The sequence below is a fragment of the Vanessa atalanta genome, chromosome 16, assembly GCF_905147765.1.
Source record: "Vanessa atalanta chromosome 16, ilVanAtal1.2, whole genome shotgun sequence".
Lineage (NCBI taxonomy): Eukaryota > Metazoa > Arthropoda > Insecta > Lepidoptera > Nymphalidae > Vanessa > Vanessa atalanta.
Window position 1 is genome coordinate 11,719,386 of NC_061886.1, and position 23,991 is coordinate 11,743,376.

The 23,991-nt window shown below is 33.0% G+C and overlaps 1 protein-coding gene across 1 annotated transcript; it reads left to right on the forward strand.

Annotated features, from left to right (window-relative positions):
- Window positions 1–19,668: 19,668 nt before the first annotated feature.
- Window positions 19,669–20,220, forward strand: LOC125070050 (calexcitin-2-like). The gene has a single exon (XM_047679723.1). The coding sequence runs from the start codon at window positions 19,669–19,671 to the stop codon at window positions 20,218–20,220; it is 552 nt and encodes a 183-aa protein (XP_047535679.1).
- Window positions 20,221–23,991: the final 3,771 nt, after the last annotated feature.

A 23,991-nucleotide genomic window follows, 5' to 3' on the forward strand; every position in this document is an offset into this window, starting at 1 on the left:
AGAGGTAGAAGCTTTAGTTCAGTATGACATTAACGGAACATCACTAGCCATTATAGTGACGTAACAATGTTATCGAAAATGTCAAATATTTTCAGCCCAAATCGATGTAATCATACCGTTCGTCCAGCATTAACTCTTGAAACTCAATTTCACTTACACATCGTTGCACTCTGTTCATGCATCGTGCAACATGCATCGTGCAGTTTGACAACGCGTTCGTTGAGGCTTCCTACGGGGCCGCGGAAATTAGATGACGCGGCGCGCTTTGAGTTGGAGTTGTCGATAAATTAATGTCGATATGTTATTTATTCACACATTATATTATTATTTTTTCTGTCAGTATAAAAAATGAGGATGTTATGCTTTCGTTTATTTTTGGATTATTTTTTTAATTGATATTCTCGAGATATAATTTTTACCAGGAAAGTTTTAGTCTTTTTTTCATTAAAGTCAAAAATCCATCCGATTTTTGAAACTAAGAATAGAAAATTAAGGGACTAGTCGCTTGTTGTGTTGAGTCTATTATTCTGGTATATTTATTTACTTCTTTCTTTCAATGCGATGTGAAATTTCAAGGTCAAATTAGACTACGTTGCTTTATACAACGTTCCAAAATCACTAGTTTTATATAGGATAATATACGTCGGCGTGGAACTACGTATTTAAGAAAAACACGTGTCCGGAAATGATTATTTTAATGATTGAAAACTGTTTGATTATTAAAATAATAATATTTAGTGAATTCTGAGATTTAAATTAGTCTGAAATATTTTAGCATCCATAATAGGTGTTATATTGAGTGAATAGTTCCTCCATCCAATTTTGTTACAAAAAACCGAGCGCCCGCCGGTATCGACAGGCTTGTTCGAACCGTCGAAGCGATCGGACATCCTCAGCTTGGAATAAGTCAAAGAAGAATATTTCCTGCGGTTAATTTCGTACCTTCGAGGGTGGATAGAAATCCAAATCATGACATTCGTGACGTCAGCATTGCTGACGTCATGTTTTTTAAAAACAAGCGGAGACAAGCCACTCCGTCATATAAAATATAAATATGCTTTATTGAACATTAAAAATATAAAATAACAAACAGAGATAAATGTTACATAAGTATGTACAAAAGGCGGTCTTATTGCTTAGATAGCGATCTCTTTCAGACGACCTTTGTGTAGAGGGTTTGTAGTTGAAGTTGCGGTCAGGTGGTATAAAAGAATGAGAAAAACAGAGATTTATCACCTGGTTGGAACGAAATTTAGCTTTATAATTTAATAATTTACGAGAATTATTAAATGACAAGAAATAAAGGTATTATTAAAAATCCCGTGTGCATTAGGAAAATAACAAAAAGTTTAAATATAAAACCGTATATCTTAGAAAGAGATCGAGAGAAAGTGAGAGAGAGGGAAAGATTGTCTGGACAAACAAAACTCCTTACGTGATGACTTCTGCCTGTTCACTCTACTGTAATCCGCATAAAAGAACTTGGTTCCAAATTACACTTGTTCCGTGTACCTACTGATTTATATGCGCTCTTTCTTATTACGAGAATTGACATTAGGGTTTAGAAAAACACGTGTCCGGAAATGATTATTTTAATGATTGAAAACTGTTTGATTATTAAAATAATAATATTTAGTGAATTCTGAGATTTAAATTAGTCTGAAATATTTTAGCATCCATAATAGGTGTTATATTGAGTGAATAGTTCCTCCATCCAATTTTGTTACAAAAAACCGAGCGCCCGCCGGTATCGACAGGCTTGTTCGAACCGTCGAAGCGATCGGACATCCTCAGCTTGGAATAAGTCAAAGAAGAATATTTCCTGCGGTTAATTTCGTACCTTCGAGGGTGGATAGAAATCCAAATCATGACATTCGTGACGTCAGCATTGCTGACGTCATGTTTTTTAAAAACAAGCGGAGACAAGCCACTCCGTCATATAAAATATAAATATGCTTTATTGAACATTAAAAATATAAAATAACAAACAGAGATAAATGTTACATAAGTATGTACAAAAGGCGGTCTTATTGCTTAGATAGCGATCTCTTTCAGACGACCTTTGTGTAGAGGGTTTGTAGTTGAAGTTGCGGTCAGGTGGTATAAAAGAATGAGAAAAACAGAGATTTATCACCTGGTTGGAACGAAATTTAGCTTTATAATTTAATAATTTACGAGAATTATTAAATGACAAGAAATAAAGGTATTATTAAAAATCCCGTGTGCATTAGGAAAATAACAAAAAGTTTAAATATAAAACCGTATATCTTAGAAAGAGATCGAGAGAAAGTGAGAGAGAGGGAAAGATTGTCTGGACAAACAAAACTCCTTACGTGATGACTTCTGCCTGTTCACTCTACTGTAATCCGCATAAAAGAACTTGGTTCCAAATTACACTTGTTCCGTGTACCTACTGATTTATATGCGCTCTTTCTTATTACGAGAATTGACATTAGGGTTTAGAAAAACACGTGTCCGGAAATGATTATTTTAATGATTGAAAACTGTTTGATTATTAAAATAATAATATTTAGTGAATTCTGAGATTTAAATTAGTCTGAAATATTTTAGCATCCATAATAGGTGTTATATTGAGTGAATAGTTCCTCCATCCAATTTTGTTACAAAAAACCGAGCGCCCGCCGGTATCGACAGGCTTGTTCGAACCGTCGAAGCGATCGGACATCCTCAGCTTGGAATAAGTCAAAGAAGAATATTTCCTGCGGTTAATTTCGTACCTTCGAGGGTGGATAGAAATCCAAATCATGACATTCGTGACGTCAGCATTGCTGACGTCATGTTTTTTAAAAACAAGCGGAGACAAGCCACTCCGTCATATAAAATATAAATATGCTTTATTGAACATTAAAAATATAAAATAACAAACAGAGATAAATGTTACATAAGTATGTACAAAAGGCGGTCTTATTGCTTAGATAGCGATCTCTTTCAGACGACCTTTGTGTAGAGGGTTTGTAGTTGAAGTTGCGGTCAGGTGGTATAAAAGAATGAGAAAAACAGAGATTTATCACCTGGTTGGAACGAAATTTAGCTTTATAATTTAATAATTTACGATAATTATTAAATGACAAGAAATAAAGGTATTATTAAAAATCCCGTGTGCATTAGGAAAATAACAAAAAGTTTAAATATAAAACCGTATATCTTAGAAAGAGATCGAGAGAAAGTGAGAGAGAGGGAAAGATTGTCTGGACAAACAAAACTCCTTACGTGATGACTTCTGCCTGTTCACTCTACTGTAATCCGCATAAAAGAACTTGGTTCCAAATTACACTTGTTCCGTGTACCTACTGATTTATATGCGCTCTTTCTTATTACGAGAATTGACATTAGGGTTTAGAAAAACACGTGTCCGGAAATGATTATTTTAATGATTGAAAACTGTTTGATTATTAAAATAATAATATTTAGTGAATTCTGAGATTTAAATTAGTCTGAAATATTTTAGCATCCATAATAGGTGTTATATTGAGTGAATAGTTCCTCCATCCAATTTTGTTACAAAAAACCGAGCGCCCGCCGGTATCGACAGGCTTGTTCGAACCGTCGAAGCGATCGGACATCCTCAGCTTGGAATAAGTCAAAGAAGAATATTTCCTGCGGTTAATTTCGTACCTTCGAGGGTGGATAGAAATCCAAATCATGACATTCGTGACGTCAGCATTGCTGACGTCATGTTTTTTAAAAACAAGCGGAGACAAGCCACTCCGTCATATAAAATATAAATATGCTTTATTGAACATTAAAAATATAAAATAACAAACAGAGATAAATGTTACATAAGTATGTACAAAAGGCGGTCTTATTGCTTAGATAGCGATCTCTTTCAGACGACCTTTGTGTAGAGGGTTTGTAGTTGAAGTTGCGGTCAGGTGGTATAAAAGAATGAGAAAAACAGAGATTTATCACCTGGTTGGAACGAAATTTAGCTTTATAATTTAATAATTTACGAGAATTATTAAATGACAAGAAATAAAGGTATTATTAAAAATCCCGTGTGCATTAGGAAAATAACAAAAAGTTTAAATATAAAACCGTATATCTTAGAAAGAGATCGAGAGAAAGTGAGAGAGAGGGAAAGATTGTCTGGACAAACAAAACTCCTTACGTGATGACTTCTGCCTGTTCACTCTACTGTAATCCGCATAAAAGAACTTGGTTCCAAATTACACTTGTTCCGTGTACCTACTGATTTATATGCGCTCTTTCTTATTACGAGAATTGACATTAGGGTTTAGAAAAACACGTGTCCGGAAATGATTATTTTAATGATTGAAAACTGTTTGATTATTAAAATAATAATATTTAGTGAATTCTGAGATTTAAATTAGTCTGAAATATTTTAGCATCCATAATAGGTGTTATATTGAGTGAATAGTTCCTCCATCCAATTTTGTTACAAAAAACCGAGCGCCCGCCGGTATCGACAGGCTTGTTCGAACCGTCGAAGCGATCGGACATCCTCAGCTTGGAATAAGTCAAAGAAGAATATTTCCTGCGGTTAATTTCGTACCTTCGAGGGTGGATAGAAATCCAAATCATGACATTCGTGACGTCAGCATTGCTGACGTCATGTTTTTTAAAAACAAGCGGAGACAAGCCACTCCGTCATATAAAATATAAATATGCTTTATTGAACATTAAAAATATAAAATAACAAACAGAGATAAATGTTACATAAGTATGTACAAAAGGCGGTCTTATTGCTTAGATAGCGATCTCTTTCAGACGACCTTTGTGTAGAGGGTTTGTAGTTGAAGTTGCGGTCAGGTGGTATAAAAGAATGAGAAAAACAGAGATTTATCACCTGGTTGGAACGAAATTTAGCTTTATAATTTAATAATTTACGAGAATTATTAAATGACAAGAAATAAAGGTATTATTAAAAATCCCGTGTGCATTAGGAAAATAACAAAAAGTTTAAATATAAAACCGTATATCTTAGAAAGAGATCGAGAGAAAGTGAGAGAGAGGGAAAGATTGTCTGGACAAACAAAACTCCTTACGTGATGACTTCTGCCTGTTCACTCTACTGTAATCCGCATAAAAGAACTTGGTTCCAAATTACACTTGTTCCGTGTACCTACTGATTTATATGCGCTCTTTCTTATTACGAGAATTGACATTAGGGTTTAGGGTGAACATTCTGACAGCTAAATTATTACTATATAATTGATTGGGTCGGCCTTCTGGATCGAGACTACCAATATCAGTATGGCAACTTACAATGCGACACGTCCTACGGCTTTTGTGATTAAATGTGTGTCAAGTTTGATAAATATAATGTTTTTTATCCGTTTTATTTTATATTTTTAGTCATCATATTTTAGTAGACTATTTTTATTTTATTACTGGGGTAGCTAATATGGGTAGAATGGGAGTCAAGATAACATTAATAATAGACTCATCACTATCGGATAAATAGTTTAGAAACGCATCATTATGTGTTTCTAAACTATTTATCCGATATATTAATTAAGACACACTAACATTCATTATTATTTATTAAAATTATTAATTGCGGTATTCCACAATTAATTATGTAATTGAATTGGGAACAGTTAATAAGCCGCGTGACCATTTTTAATATTGAAATTATATATAATTATTTATATCAATATACTTTATATTAGAATTGGTGGCGTTTCTAATTATATCGTCAAGGTAATTACATATAAATAAACTAAAAAAAAAATCTTGATTTATAAAGTTCGTTGATCAAGCCATCGTTTTCATTCAAAAATAACGAATTGAACTTAGTATCGATTAATTTACTTATCGAAATCAAGATGCACCTCACTACCCCGGCGGCGCCCGCAACTCAGCAATTTCCCACAACGAGAGGTGATTTATTCCATAACTCCAGTACCGAGTCATTGTGTCGACTTCGCGTCCCTGATCGACTTCACTGCTCCTTACAAATCTTGTACTTGTAATTTTACTAGCTCCTAACTTTGATGTTGCATTTGTTTACAAAATTATTCCACGGAAGAAATGATTGGAAAGAACACTTGAATCTCAGTAGCTGATTGAAGGGTTTTGTTTAAATCCGAAGAAGCACTGGACCACTATGTATTTAATTAGAGTTTGTAAGTTATATGTGGCGTGGTTAAATTTCGTGACGATGCCTACATGTATCGGATGAAATAAAGTTCTCCTTAAAATAAGAGGAGGTCTACATAATACTTTCTGCGTCTTAATGGCTGAAGAGCAGTTAGACAAATAACGGCTGCTATATTATTTAAACAATAATTATAATTTGTATCATGTTTGTTTAACAAGTCCGTGTTTTAGTGTTTTTTGGTATGCACAGTACTAATAGAACTGCGAGAGTTTCATACAGTAATCGAGTGTCATAAAGTATTTTTAGCATTAGCAGCCCGTAAATGTCCCACTGCTGGGATAAAGGGCTCCTCTCCCTTTAAGGAGAAGGTTTGGAGCATATTCCACCACGCTGCTCCAATGCGGGTTGGCGGAATACACATGTGGCAGAATTTCGTTGCAATTAGACACATGCAGGTTTCCTCACGATGTTTTCCTTCACCGCCGACCACGAGATGAATTATAAACACAAATTAAGCACATGAAATTTCAGTGGTGCCTGCCTGGGTTTGAACCCGAAATCATCGGTTAAGATGCTCGCGTTCTAGCCACTGGGTCATAAAGTATACTCGTATCAAAGGGTATTTTTAAATGAATTAATAAAATTTTATTAAGATACGACGGGACCATTGATGCCCTAACAGAAACTCTCACGTGTATTATTTTCTGTAAATACTAATCTGTACCAAGTAGGTATAGAATAATAAAAAAATAATCATTTTTATTATTTATAATGTAAATATTTAAGCTTACTGTCGTGTGTGTGTTTTTTTTGCGATTGCATTGTTTTCATTTGTAAACAAAAAACACATTCGCTCATTTATCGATTCATTCATTCACGTTTAATAAATAGTGAACAGTTCTTTTGTACCTTTATTATTATGCGAGGGTCGAGCACGCGTTGGATATAATTTGTCTGAGCTGTCCGGCAATAATTCGCTACCCGGTCACCGTTGCCCGTTCTATTTATACCGGCTCGGACAACGCGAGTTATATCGTGAACGTGACGATAATCATCTTCAACGATGCAAGGATGCGTTTATTATTTTCGATGTTTTTTTTTTTTAATTTAGCCGTAATATCCATAAGACACATACTCAGGGGTAAAGTCAAAAAGCTTTTCAAAAGGAAATTGATTTTGTTCCATATTTGGGAAGAATATTCCAAATTTGAAAATTAGTTTAACGATTATGTTGGTAAAACTTAAGCGAGCAAATTTATTCTACGAGGTCTCATTAAGAAGTTAAGTTGATATTCATTTCGATTTTCGGCATAATAAAGTTGATAAAAAAGCGTGGCGTTTGTACTTTTTGGCTTTCACGCAGGCGGACATTAATTTAATATAACTTTGTATTTCACATGTTGAAACTTTCCAATGGTAACTACTGAGATTTTTTTGCTTATTCTTCTCGTTGAACATTTAAAGTTTTTTAAAGTTATATCACGATCGCTTGTTTTTACTTTGATTGATGGTTACTTATAATGTATGAAAATTACAGATACTAAATTATTTTAATTTAAAATATGTAAAATTTGTTCTTTTATTCGTAATCAAAACGAATCTGTATGTAATCTGTATTTTGTAGAAATATGGATATGTATGTATATGTTTTTTTTTGTATGTAGTTTTATATAAGTATGTGCATATACTGTTATATATTGTTAATTCATTTTTAATTACCGCCCTCATGGTTTTCTTTTTGACCTAAAGGTTGACTGGCAGAGAATGCCTTCAGGCATTAAGTCCGCGTTTTGTCCTAGTTACTTTATGGTGGACAATAAAGTATTAAAAAAAATCTTTTTTGATTTTAGTAACCGATTTAAGTCATTTTATCATTGCCGAGGTATCGAAAAAGATTGGATAACTTAAGCTGAATATATTTCTGAGTTTGGTTATACAAAATAATTAAAGGATCGTCTCTAATTAAAACGGACCAGTCTTTACCTAGCGGTGCAATAGGTGCAAACGATTTGGTCCCAGTCGGCCCCGCTCCGCTTTGTCTAATTAATGATACAGCATTAATATTCATTAAAGCTCAGGTTTCACGATATAACGTATTTATTTAAGGTGCGTCTAGAGCAGCGTTCAATTTATAGACTCCGCTTAAATATGCAAAAAATTATACTAAAAAGATTTTACGAAATTACTTGTTTCCACCGGTGGCAACCAAGCATTAGATATATTTTTCCGGGATAAATGGTAACCTAAGTGCTATACTATACTATAATCGATCTAGTTGCCACATTTAATTTAGTTCTAGCGTTATTGAATAACAGACATCCATCCAAACTTTCGTAATTAATAATAATGTAATCGGTAGATAATTAGTAATTTATTATATGTTTTCAGCTTAGTAAATAACAACCACATTTGTAATAATGTTTGTCGTATTTTATAGACATAATGATAAAAATGGAGTGTCTGTTTCTAATATTAAAATAACCGGTTTTTACTAAATGCATATGTATGTATGTATACACGATACATATACAAAAATAACATTTTTTTTAAATTTTTGTCTGTCGGCTGGACCGATGTTGACGGGACTTTCACTGGCAGATAGCTGATGTAATAAGGGGTAACTAAGGCTACAACAATAACTTTTTGCTAAATTCAAACGCGCACAAAGTCGCGGGCAGAGCTAGTTTTAACATATGTATAAAAAAGTCTGTGAAGTATAATGTTACAATTATTTACAGAATAAATGATGTTAACTTTACAAGCAAACCGGAACCGTAAGGCATTTACTTGGTAGGGCTTTGTGCAAGCCCGTCTGGGTAGGTACCACCCACTTATCATATATTCTACCGCTTATAAGTACCCAGTATTTGTTGTGTTCCAGTTTGAAGGGTGAGTGAGTCAGTATAACTTCAGGCACAAGGGATATAACATCTTAGTTCCCAAGGTTGGTGGCATATTGGCGATGTAAGTAATGATTAATATTTCTAACAGCGCCAGTCTGTCTATGGGCGGTGGTGACTGCTTATCATCAATTTATCAGAAAGGCAGAAGCATTAACCAGACATTTTTATTTTTATTTTACAGACAGCTAATTTACGCAATGTTATATGAAACAAGTCCCAAAATATGTTATTTATTAGTAAATCTTTTTGAAAAACAATCACCTTATTTATATCGATGACAAATAAACTACCTATACAACAATACACTTATTTTCGATTTGAAAGAACATCAATGTTTTTGTCAAGACGGCTATGCAGTTCCCTTCGAATTGAAAATAATTTCACATTTCCGAAGTATCTCAGTGGAAGACGAGCAATTGTAAAGCCAATACTGGAAAATGGAAAGAAAATATAACTTATTTTCGGCGGAACATTTCTTAACATTCGGTGAATTGGCTCGCTATAATAAATGAGTTTTCAAAATTGAATTCGAAAATTTTCGTCTATTTAATGATATATTATATGCATAGAACTATTTCTGCGTATCTATAGTAATATTAAATGCGGAACAGTTAGGTTAGACTTCTGTCGGAAAATCTATTTAAAAATCATTTTTTGTTAAATAGATCCATTATCAATTATAGGGCTGCATTAGTCTAGTAGCTAGATCAACAGTGGCTAAGATCCTGGGTTCTATCGAATATTTCTCAGTAACAGCCCGAGGCCTGGAAGTTGGTGCACTCCCGAGTCTCACAGAGCATGTAAAGCCGTAAGTCCTGCGCCTGAACCATGTCAGAGTGCAGGAGTAGAGAGTGCACCTTATTTTTGTATACATGTGCTGCGTAATATGGTCTTCCTTGAGCTTGGCCGCGGTATATCTGTTAGGACGATATCATCATCATGACTATTTGAAAACAATGTGACTGTAGCCAATCGAAAGGACTTGAAAAATTCGTTTGAAGTGCTTTTTTTTGGTAATAACGAGCATTCAAGAATATAGTCCAATTCAACAAAGTAAAAAAGGTAAGAAATTTATTTGAGATTTCATCTTTTATGTCAGACGTTTCGACAGAGTTGCACTTGTCATAGTCACGAGCTAACAGATATCCGCGGGTTCTGCAACGTCGATTGCAGGAGTTTTCCTCGTATACCTCTCGTATCCTTTAATCCTACGCTAATGACATAAACATACCACACTAATAAGACGAATAAATATAAATAAAAAAGCCTGTTATTGTTCTTGTTTTGGATTTGAAATATCATCGGATATACATTTATCAGAATCACACCCCTATGTATTAACGTTAAAATCCTTAAGATAATAATAAAAATAGCCATTGATTCGAACACATAGGCTAGGCGTCGCGTGACGAGCAGATTTTTCATCACGCAGTTTTAATGCATATTAAATTACCTGAAAATCAAAAGGGTGTTATGAAATTAAGTTTCAAAGTTGCTGGATCCAACTTATGTCAACATGATGTTCAAGGATGTTCGGAATGTAAGCACACTATTATTTAATGTTAGTATCTCCAAAATTCGTACTTCAGATAATATCGTTTGTGTAAAATTCCTGTTAAATGTATATATTAGTATTATTCGATGATTTATTATATCACTGTAAGAAATATTAACAATTCCTTATACCACCAGCGCGCTGCAGATATTGGGAACTAAGATGTTATGTCCATTGTACCTGTAGTAATACCGAATCACTCAGCCGTCAAACTAGAACAATAACGATATATTATATATATTATATTATAGATGTTGTAAAATCTCAGTAGTGTGAAATAAAGAATAAGGGGAAAAGAGACAGCGCTATGGCTTAATGTATTCAAATCCGTATTGAATCGCATTTCCATGTGAATCGGAGAGTTTTCCGCATTTTCTAACCGCAACCTCGGTGCATCTTCAATCTTAGAAAACCCTTTCCTTAGTAAGCACCTAAACACAGAAGCCTTATAAAACATATGAATACCTACAGCTATTTAGTAGCAATACGAGTTCCGCTTAGTTGGAGTGAGCGTGGGCGATGGGATGTAGAAATTTTACTCTTTGAAAGCCTTTTATTTGTCGAAGAGTCGAAATTATTATAATTTTAAAATTAATATTAAAGTACGAATTAAATGTGGCCGAGCATATTAGTGTACAAAACTGGTTTATTCAAGTTTTTTTCCCCGCTGATGGACTAAGGCCTCCTCTCTCGTTGAGGAGAATGCTTATTCTATCAAGCATTCAATAGAGCTTGGGGGATACAAATCCGACACTTGCAGAAGCACGATATTTTACCTCAATGCCAATGTCGAGCTGAAATATGAACACTAAATAAATACATAAAATGTCAGTGGAGCTGCCCGGGTTTAAACCCAAAATCAACGTTTAGATTCACGTGTTCTAGCCACTGGACCGTCTCGGTTCTGTAGATCAATCTGCAGACAGATTTTAGTCTATCTATTCATTCAAAAATTTCCGACAAAGTGACGTCAGTACCCTTCACGTTTTCCATTCTCCTCTTGCATCTAAATTAGCATATTACATTTTGTTTCCTGTTTGCATTTTATGTATCCGACACGTGTGAAGGGTGACATACGTTACTATTTTTCTATTTGTATATATTTATGATATAACAACTGACATGGCTCAGTTATTAGAACAGGTGAACCTTAACAGAGGATTGCGGTTTCATTTATTTAAGCTTATATTTAGTTTCTTGTATATTTATCCACATCAAAACAGAATCATGAAATATGGCCGTAATGATCTTCTTAAAAGAGGAGGCTATAAGTAATGGACTATTTACAGACCGTAACTTCACTAGATCAACATATAGATATAAAAACTTAATATATACCTTTTATAAAGTATGATTTTTATTAGTTTAACAACTAGGTAGGTGTAAAAAATTGGATAAAAGTAGGTATTTTTAATTTGACAATTGTTAAGGCTGGTATTGTTAGCTTTAGGTTATTTAAATATATGATTTGAACAAAAATGTATATTGAAATTAGAGATGTTTTGCGTCGGGGCAGGCAAAGAGCTTTTATGTTATCTGTCTCGCCGCAAAACTAACTGACTTTATTGTGGAGTGCATTTGTATTGCAACTATTGCTTTATTTCAAAGGGATGTTTTGAAACAAAACTCGCATTCAACATTTTATAAATTATTAAATTCTAAAAGATAACTCTGTCTGAATGCTCACGGAAACTAAACATAAAGTGATCTTTACGATATACAATTGTTGAAATTGTTTTGTTTTGGTAATTACGTTAGTGATTAATTTTGGCCACTGTTTTTTCTAGTCAACTATGCAAGAGTACAAAGCCGGGTCAAGTAGCTAGTATGAAATAAATTAACAGAACCCCATTTTTATTGTTACTATAAAAATAGAACCGTAATAAAATTGAACTTAAATTCATCTTTCTTAGCATCTTTTTTATAAAGATGTTAAGTTTAAAAGTATGACTGACTTATATTACCGTCTTCAAAGAGCAGGCTTTTTATTTTTATGCGATTTATAAATGAAACACTTTTTACTCGACTTATTCCTTTTTGAATAAAATAATATACAGCGCTTTATAGTGGATGTCATAGTTGAGGATTATTATGATGCTGATGGTTCATTTCAAGATAGTTATTATTAAAATATGGTTAATATGGACGAACTGAAGATTGTTATCAATTTATAAACTATTATCATTTATTATACTATAGATTTTTTTTTATGGCATTGGTTGGCGAACGAGCATATGGACCACCTGATGGTAATTGGTCACCACTGCCCATAGACAAAGGCGCTGTAAGAAATATTCATCACCTATGCGCCACCAACCATGGGAACTAAGATGTTATGTCCCTTGTGCCTGTGATTACACTGGCTCACTCACCCTTCTAACCGGAACACAACAATACAGTGTACTGTTATTTGGCGATAGAATATCTGATGAGTGGGTGGTACCTACCCAGACGGGCTTGCACAAAGCCCTACCACCAAGAAGAAGCTTCTTTTGAAGTTTAATTGTTGTAAATGTCTCACTGCTGGCGGCATCCTCTTTTTTGGAAGGTTTGGATCTTACTCTATCACGTTTGTTTAATTCGGGTTGGTGGATGCATTTGATAAAATTATATTCAACACGCACAAGTTTCTTCGAGTGCAGGTACGTATAAACACAAATAGAACCAGTAATCATCACTTACATACATAGTGAACTATTATTGTACTTATAATACTCCGTGAGACCGAGTTTGAGGAGTGACGAAGGACAAAAAATCTTAGAACTCGTGGATGATTCTACCATTGACATTGTAACGAGTGGTTCATACATACTTTTTATATGACTGATTTATTTGAGTTACTTCCACAGTATACAGTTCTAGTACATTCAACTCTCGAGGCAAGATTGTCGCGTGATTTATTATGTGGTCGAAGACGTTAAACTTGGTGATATTGCATATGATGTGGCGTAGTGCAAGATGGTCTGGGTAGGTACGACCCACACGCCACTATATTCTACTAAAAACAATTCTGAGTATTGTTATGTTCAGAGTTGAAAGATAGTTACACTAACTACAGGCACATGACACAATATCTCAGTTTCCAAGTTTGGTGGAGCATTGGAGATGTAAGGATTGTCTATGGTTAGTAACCATTTACCATGAAGTGGTCCAAGTATGATTACTTACCGCAAAGAACAGGTTTTCTAAAATATACAAAATTTGCAACTTTTTAAAAATAATCTTCGGAATTACCTTCGGATCAAAACGATCACTTAATCAGACAACTTAATGAGTTCTATTTTTGAAAAAAAGTAAAAAAAAATATTATAGAATCTCATCGGAGCTTCTTATGTAATGTTATTTTGAAAACGTGCATCGCTTTATAGACATCGTGTATGAAGTTTAACTAACGAAAGTGGAGTCACGCTCCGCAATTAGCCGCTGCTCTAAGTTCAGCTGTTTCGGGATTTCCTCTGAATATTACACATTACACGTAAGCGCTTGCAAGCGCTTCCTTTACGCTTGAAATGTTTGAAGTTTGTCTTAGGATATTATGCTTGCACAACGCTAAACTGCTGTAAGGATTCGTCTTTGAATGTCTGATTAAATGGATGATTTGCAATTCAAGATTCAGTTATCAACGTTTAATCAGTACTGGTACTGCTAGTTATACTTTGAATATCAGGTTAAAGATTATTAATTTGTTATAACGAAATAATAATACGTTATTGAACTAGGTTCCAATAACTACGATATTTTGATTGGTTTGAAAAATATATCGTTTCCAAAAAAAGATAAAACATTTTTTTTTAGAAGACAAACTGTTACAAAACCTCACAATAAGATATCAAATAAATATAAGTAACTATCAAACGATTAATAGAGAAGTTTATCATCAAAGATTTAAATGCTTTATGTAAAAACATTTCTCAGACTTTTTGAACAGACTTGCAATATTGTATAAAAACGTCACACAGCTACTACGCAATAAAGTATATGAAGCTAGACCGATAAAAACTTCTATATCAGTAGACAAAGCAGCCAGTCAAGTGCGGACATCAATCAGACGTGTCGAATGGTGGTTGTAACAATAAAACAAGCTGACAAGTCGCCTGGAAGAGATATATTTCTAGTGACCGTATAGGGAGTCACTTAACGTGTGGGGAATATGTTTGTTCAAGAGCTTTAAAGATTCAGGTGCCACAGTATAGTTGTAACATTATTACTCTTTTCATAGTTTCGTCATTATCGTTAATGTCTCGATAAAGACGAAGCAAATATGACACTTCAGTAACTTGGAAATTTATTACATTAATATAATAAAATGTAACTAAAATTGAAAAAAAAAAAAACCTTACTTTGATGTGTTTTTTTAATTCAATTAAAAATATTTATTAATATGTAACATTATCGTAACCACATCGTTGCTGTACAAAAAATAAATTTCACTTGAGAGTAAACATAATACATGTTTACTCTTGAAAATAACATAAAAAACTTTGTCTAAATTAACGTTATATCGAATGTTAAGCAATAAACCCGGATTGTCGGATACCATCGCGCAAAACAAACAACGCTGTAACAAGCAACGAACAAATTATCTTACAGAATCTTGAAATTTTAATCAAAACATTCTTAACATTTTGTTCTTTAAGTTCGAAGCTACAAAACGTTCTCTCGAAAATGTATCTATATACGTCAACAAATTTGTTCTTGGGTCATACCCCCCTGAAGGTATGAATTTAATAATTGAAATCCATCTTTTTCATGTTATAGGATTAAATGTATTTTAATAAAACCTACCACTATTTCGGAAAGTACAATCTACCGAGAAGAACCTGTAAGACAACAGTGCTTGGTGTTATGGCTTAGTGGAAAACCTTTCAGGGTATATAGCAAAAAACTCATTACATTCAATATAATACCAAGCCATTCAATAGAGTTTGAGGGATACAAATCCGACACTTGCAAATGAACGAAAAAATTCTGCCAAATTGGACTAAGTAGTATTGTATTCTGATTTGAACGATGAGTGAGCCAGTGTACATCTTAGTTCCCAAGGCTTGCGGCGCTTTCTAAGGATTTCTTACAGCCTCAATGTTTATGGGTAGTGGTGATGTTACCATGAGGCCGCCTATTTCCCCATCCTCTCGTCTAATTTATAAAAAATAAAAGTTACTCTTTTACACATGTAAAAACAAAATGAAATTATGTACTGTGAAATTCAAAAATTGAAAAATACTACATCAACGGTTTTTAGAAATTAATGTTCATCTAGAAACTGAAATTCACATACATACAATATATACAATATATCTAATTATTATACTAAATTATTTTTTATAGTCACTTTCAGAATAGATAATATTGTTAATTCTCATAATTCTTAATACAGCTGCTGGTATAAGACCATTCCAACTTCAACATATTAGCTCTTAAGGTTGGTAACGCATTGGCGATCTAAGGACTGTTCAATATTTCTTAAAGAGTTTTAGCGGATGTTCTGACCATCAAGTAGCCCATTTGTCAGTTCACCTACCTATTCTAATAAAAATATCTTGAGGTTGTGGTTTGAATGAAAAATACCATTAGATCCTGGAAGACACAATACAGTTAGTAGACATAATTTCATTTATATTTTTTGCCGTATTAATATTATTATTATTACTATAATCTCACGCACATTAAGACATCTTGTAAGTACGAGCGTCACACATACTAATACACACACAACGATAATTAAGCGTGGATTATAATTATATTCTGGCTATTCTCTGATAACAATGGCCACAACAATTACCTTATAAATAAACCTTCAAATTAGTAACTTAGAAATAATATTTGGATTCCGATGGTATAATTTTCATGGAGTTATTTTAACTTTGCAACGTTATTGTTCTGTCAACTACAGGCAGTCTGTAAACAAGTACTAATTTGAAATATAATAATATATGACGTATCATGACATTGAAATAAAACTAGTTTTTAACGGATTTAATCGCGTATATTAATTATTTTAACATCCCGACGTTTCGAGCACTTTGCAGTGTTCGTGGTCACGGGCAGACAGTCTGCCCGTGACCACGATGTTATGTATGTCGGGATGTTAAAATAATTAATATACGCGATTAAATCCGTTAAAAACTAGTTTTATTTCAATGTGTAATAATCGCGAAAATCTAAGACAACATTACGTATCATGACGTTAAGTTAAGAAGGTACTTTATTTATTGATGAAAATTAATATAGTTAAGTTGTATTTAGTTTTTTGAGCCGAGGTGGCCCAGTGGTTAGAACGCGAATCTTAACCGATGATTGCGTTTTCAAACCCAGGCAAGGCCCACTGTATTTTCATGTGCTTAATATGTATTCATAATTCATCTCGTGCTCGATGGTGAAGGAAAACATCAAGAAAACCTGCATGTGTCTGCAATTTCAAGGAAATTCTGCCACATGTATATACATTGGATCAGCGTGGTGGAATATGCTCCAAACCTTGTTCTCAAAGGGAGAGGAGGTCTTAGCCCAGTAGTGGGAAATTTACAGGCTGTTAATGTGAAACGTGTATTTAGTTAAATAAATTTATTTATTTACTGAATGTAGATAGACGTTGTCCTATTTAGGGTAGTATTTTTTGTAAAAGTTACTGAGAAATATTTGCCTCACAGTTTTCTGATAATTTATATTTTCTGAGCAAAAAAATCTTAATTTTTATTTTCGTACGAACCTATATAGATCAAATCATTGTATTTGTGTAAGCTTATATGGATGGATGTTTCAAAAAAGAAAAAAGTAAGGATATATTTATGTTGTCCACATGCAGACAGATGTCAACAATAAGTGTTATGACATTGTTGTGACATTTGAAAAAAAATTATAAATTTTGTTTTTCATTTCCTAGCTTGATTTGATTATAGGATAAGCTAACTTTATACATTTCAAAGCAAACCTCCAAGCTAGCTGTTTTTTCCTAACCTAACCCTATTCTGTTTATCTCGTCCTTCGTATATTCTTTGCTATAACGGTAACTCAATTAGCTAATGAAAACGTTGGATCCTGATTAACTCAGAGATTTCTCGAGAAAAGCTCTGAGCCGTTTTAAAATATCATCTTAAAAAATCAGGAAAAATTTGCTTCCAGTTTTTATAATTTTAATATTATATAAAGGATCAAAGACTTTCCAGTTAGCTAATAAATCAAGAGAATGTTAAAAGAAGGACGTCTTAAGTTATATGGTACCTTTATAATCAAGATATAAAAAACAATCGAATTGAGAGCCAATTCGTCCTTTTTTAATTTGGCAATCATACGATCATTGGACTATTTGGAACTAAGGGGCTGACTCTATTTATAGAAGCCAACTCCACTCTATTAAGTTCTAACCTTACTTTAAGATTTTAAGACTTTAACAATTAATCAATTTAAATCGTATTTAAAAAAAACAAAACTTAAAAAAAATCGTTTATCGCAACTAAATAATAACAAAATTAATAATTCCTAACAAAAACTCTATGGAACAAATTATTCAACAGAAAAAATAACATTTATTATTCGATATTTGTAACAAAGACTGAATTCGAGAGGAAAACGAAAACGGAATAGCACTTGCCATACGAAATTTATTATACGAAACTCCGAAATAGTGTGTGATATACTCTAGGAGCTGTCAGCTAATTTAAACTTGATTCTAACAGGTAAATTTTAAATAAGTATTTTAATTATTACTGACTATCCAGTTGGTCTGGTAGCTCGCATATCTTGGCTTAAGATTCAGGTTTAATTATCAGACAGTTGAAATTTATTAAGTGTGCTTGGGGTTAATTAACAGATATTTGAAATTGATTTTTTCTTTCTTTTAATTTTTATATACGAGGAAGAGAAATGGATAAATAATCGGTGCCCATGAGACCCTCATATGAAATAGAGTCCAAAAAAATATTTTTCCATGTATGTTAACCCCTTTGAATTTGATTGCTCAGGGTAAGAAGCCCTAAGATTGAGCATGATTCCGGTAATATCGGTGACGTAGTTATTAAAACTGTAAGTAAAGTTTATACTTCTTGCAGTAAAATGATCTATGAGTAAGCCTAGAAATAAAGATTACTTAGCCTGTACCAGTCTATATTTGTAACTATGTCAATACAATAACTAAAAATACCAACACCTATATTAAAAAAAGCTGCTTCCAAGACTGCAAATACAAAAGATTCTTAAATGTTCTTAAGTTTTGCATCCAGCTCTTACAGTATTGATGTAAATTTAGTGATGTTTTCTCGCAGTAAATTTCGTACCAGCCGTCATTTTCTGCGTCGAACAATATTCTTCGTGACGCCCGTCCCACTGCGCCCACGGGACTCGCGTTTTCACAAATTTAAATTGGATTTTAAATTCCCATTTGTTTCCGATACGACGATTTGAAATATCAAAGACGTTTTTTTACATTTAAACGGGATCGAAAGTTTTGAATAAGCGTCTTTTTCAAGCTCAACATTGCTTGTCTAGATAAACAAGTTTGGCGTGATTTTAAAAATATATTTCACCTTTAATTAGATTACAAAATGTATTTTAATATATCGGCAATTAACTTTTACTTTTTTAATAACCAAAGCTGATTGAACCAAGTTTTACTTTAGTACCAATCAGTCTTTTTGAAAATAATTTGAATTGAAATATGTTAATAGCTTTGGTTTTTAAAAAAAAATATCTTTTGAAAAAGTCTGGTGCAAGAATATTGTATAATCGCTGTGCAAATTTTCTCTTAATTGTTATTGTAAAGAATGGATATAAAGTAAGCTAATATATGACGGATTGGGTCAACGTACAGTGAATCGTGACTTATGACTTTTATGAGAAAAATATAGCAAATGTTTACTATATTTCAAGACATAAGCGTCAAATTGTAAGAAATTTCCAGGCCGTTAGAATGTAATCAAGCAACAAAGATCCAAGCTTTGATATTACTAATATTAGTTCAAAAGAATAATCAATAATAATAATTCACACATGTCTTTCTTATAATTTTATTACAATATATCAATTTGATAATAATTAAGATAATTTATCGATAAAACACCACCAAAGATAAACACAATAACAATAATTGCAGTATTATCGGTTCAGACACGGACATTTGTATTTCAAAAATGATCTCCGAATTTAGAAAAATGAAATTTTTGTATCTTTTTCATTCATTTTTTGATACGAATTCAAGTGGTAATATAGACAAGGCGGATTTTAAGCTAGCTGTCGATAACATAGCGAAACTAAGAGGCTGGGGTCTAAATGATGCTAAATACAAAGAAACGGAAACCGCCTTGATGAATATTTGGGATGCTTTAGCGAAGACAGCGGATTCCAACAATGATGGTCAAATCTCAATCGAAGAATGGCTAACGATGTGGGAAGAGTTCGCCAAAAATCCATCAAAACCTCTCGAATGGCAGAGCCTGTATTGCAGATTTATATTTGAGTTAGAAGACGCTGGTGGTGATGGAGCAATAGACAGTGAAGAATTTGCAGCAGTTCACGAATCGTTTGGCCTCCTTAAAGAAGACAGCATAGCGGCTTTCGAATTTATGTCCAGAGGGAAACCTACTATATCCTGGAAAGAGTTCCAGGAGTTGTGGAAGGAATATTTTACTTCGGAAAATCCATGTGATCCAGGAAATTACATTTTCGGTTCGGCTACTTATTAATTAACTAATGTGTTTTCGTTAAGTGATGGTGAAAATTTTTCTTTGATGGTGTTATGGAAAATGTACATATTAACGTGATTTATTTAACATTTTTATAAATAGGAATTATATTTATTTATCAACGTTTAATAGTATTATTAATATAAAAGAGGAAAGTTCAACGTTTATTTTTCCAGGAATCAATTATAAAACTATTACTTTGATCCACATTGTGGTAGAAGAAAGATTCAGGGCCAGGCAGAACTGCAATACTTAAAACTAAGCTTTTTGGAATATCGAGATCTGTTGACCTTTAAAACATAAATAAAAAATAACAACGAAATTTATTAAATTTCCTGTTGATATTATGACTGAAATATAAGTAGGTTTACAAATTATACTTCATGTTCAGTAAGATTTATAACAGGACTGAGTACACACGTCATATATTAAATAGCATAGTATAAAATGAAAACAATACTAGAGATCCAAACACTGTGTTTAATGCTGTTTATATAAATGATATTAGCAAAGACGAAAGAGTTCGATCACAGAGGAGCAAATATCTGTCAGTGGTTCAATAAGATAAATATTAAAGACCTTTCGACAAAAACAAAGTACGAGCAACTGAAATTCAGAATTAAATATAAGTATTAATTTAAGATTTAATATATTAGTAAATAGTTTCTGAAATTGTCGAAATATAAATATATAGTAAAAACTATATAACTTGATAAATCAACAAGGAAATAATAGATAAGAAAGCGTTAATATCATTGTAATTATACATCACGTAATGATAACGAGTTTCGTAGGTCGTGTCACGTACTACTGATAGCGTGTTACATGTGATAAGATTGTTATTGAGTAATCAAACAAAGTGTTCAGGATAATTACGATATAAGGATTTATGTTGCTATGTGATAATAAATATAAATGTTTCTAATAATAATAATAATTGGTGATAGGGGTTCCGGCAAGCGCCTCTGGGGTACGTTATATACTGATCATAAAATCTACTGCTAAACTGGAATAACTAGTATTTTTGTGTTCCAGTTTGAAAGGTGACGGAGCGAGTGTTACTATAGACACAAGGGACATAACATCTTAATTCCCAATGTTGTCGGTGCATTGGCAATGTAAGGAAAATAATGTTTCTAACAGCGCCAATGTATTTTGGGTAATGTTCACCGCTTACCTGCCTACATACTTTATATAAAAAAAAAGAAAATCCAATTAAATATCTAATAAAAAGGCTGCCTCAACTTATATATACTATACACATTCTTGAATATCCTATTGAATCTATACAATATTAAACAAATTATATACAAAGATAATATTGTTTTGTTTTGAGTGTCTTACTGGGTACAATGTAGTAAGGAACCTTCTCTCGTAGATAATACGTCTAGAAATATTCGCGAGATTCTGAGTGACACTCGAGAAATAATGATCAAACGTTTACAGAGCGAACAATTTATATAACTTTGTAAAAATTCCACTACAAATATTTTATAGTACAATTATGAACATCTGCTTTTAAAAAAAAGGGTAGCCTTAGTATTTGTTGGGTTCCAGTAGAATATTTAATTGTATTGAAATACTCCGTAATCAAAATCGTGGAAAAGATTAACTACTGAGTTTCTTTGCCTTGAATCATTCAACCCGGTGTTACACTTCATTGAAAACTGTAACATGACAATTCAAAAGTGCGTTTATAAGCCTACTTGAGTGTTATAAGAGGAAGAAATGAACGCTTAGATTGTGTATTTGACAATGTCAAATACACAATCTAAGCGTTCATTTCTTCCAATCTAAGCGTTCTTTTCATTTCTCAACAATAAAATTTTATTGTGCGCATGTGAAGCTCTACTTCTTTGGCGCTATTAAAAATAGTTATCTTAAATTTTTTTAGCATTAGCAGCTTGTAAATTTTCCCACTGCTGGGCTAAAGACCTCCTCTCCCTTTGAGGAGAAGGTTTGGAGTATATTCCACCACGCTGCTCCAATGCGGGTTGGCGGAATATACATGCGGCAGAATTTCGTTGAAATTAGACACATGCAGGTTTCCTCACGATGTTTTCCTTCACCGCCGAGCACGAGATGAATTATAAACACAAATTAAGCACATGAAAATTCAGTGGTGCCTGCCTAGGTTTGAACCCGAAATCATCGGTTAAGATGCACGCGTTCTAACCACTGGTCCATCTCGGCTCTAATTATTAATTTAAGAATGTTCAGTGGTAGAATCTTAAATTAATTCGATGCAAATAATTAATTAGAATAAAATGATTATCATCATTATGTAACTTCGCAATTGTAAAATAAGTTAAGATGTGGAATTTCGAGCGGATTGACATACAATTGGTGGTGCAGCGAATAACTTCATCGTGTAGTTTTCATTCAACTCTGAGCGCGCGTAACATACAAATTTATAGTTATATTTTTTTATAACGGGCTAAATATAACAATAAACGGATTAAACCAATCAGCAGCTGTCCTCATCATCAACATTAAACACTGTTTGATTTTTTCCAATATGGCTTACAAACCTTGTTTCGTTTGCCCAATCTTGTGCTAGCATCATCGATTTCCGACCAATACCTACAATCTTTAAAAATAAAAATAAAAACATGATTATCTAACGTACGAAACTCCTAAGATATATAACGTATGTATTTTTTATCCGTCGTTATAAATAAACGGCGCTTGAACCTCCCGGCGGCGGGTCCCAGAACGAATTTACATTTTCTTTCGAGTCCTCGATCGTGAACGGCCCTCGCACTGGGACTTCAATATCGCACGAAAACTTAGAACAACTTTCGAGATCGTTTTGTCAAATTGATGGACTTTTTTCTCCTCTGACTTCTCCACCTTATTTTACGTATTCTGTTCTTATTTATGATTTTTCTTATGTTTATTAAAAATATATATTGCAAACAAAAGTCTTATTTATTTTTAATATATAAATGTGAATCTTATTTGTTTTCAACTGTTTGACCCATTACATACGTGGATTAAATCTTACAATTCACCTAGCCTAATTTTCACCTAGTAAATTGTTCTGAACTTTTGCCAACACATTTCTAAGCCTGGTGACAATCCTTGCTAACTAAATTTTATTTCCAATAACTGCGTACTTATTACTAATGATGTTCCATCCAGCTATATAGTATGTATTGTTATGGAGTTTGAACCCATAACATGAACACAAATGTATTTAACGAAAACCGTCGGTGGTCGATATTCGTGTATAAAAATTCCACTCTCTAAGATAAAATAATTATTCCACAGACTGCCAACAAGCTATCAACCAAGGGAAGTGACTTGACTTAATTACATTTATTTAAAAGCAGAGTATGGCCAAAAAAAAATATAACTGTTTGACGTTAAATTAATTGATAAGTAAGCGGAAACAGCTCTACCACTATATACCTATTAATTCGATAGTTAGAAAATTCTAAAGAAACACTAAAGTAATTACAGTGCCTTTGTGTCGAAGCTCTTACGCAAAGTTAAGAAACTTGTATCCACAATTAAACTTTTTCCGTAACGTGAAATAGCAATCACAATTTAAACTAAAAACTTCTGAATTGTTAACATGAATTGAATCATTTCATTCGATAAAATTAAAAATGGATGAGTTAGAACTAAAACATCATAAGTTAACGAGTACAAGTCAATAAGTGATAACTTATTGACATTATAGCGATTTAGTTCTAAGATCTTGAATTGTAATACATTTATACCAAAATAAATAACACATAACGTCATAAACTATTATAATGTCGT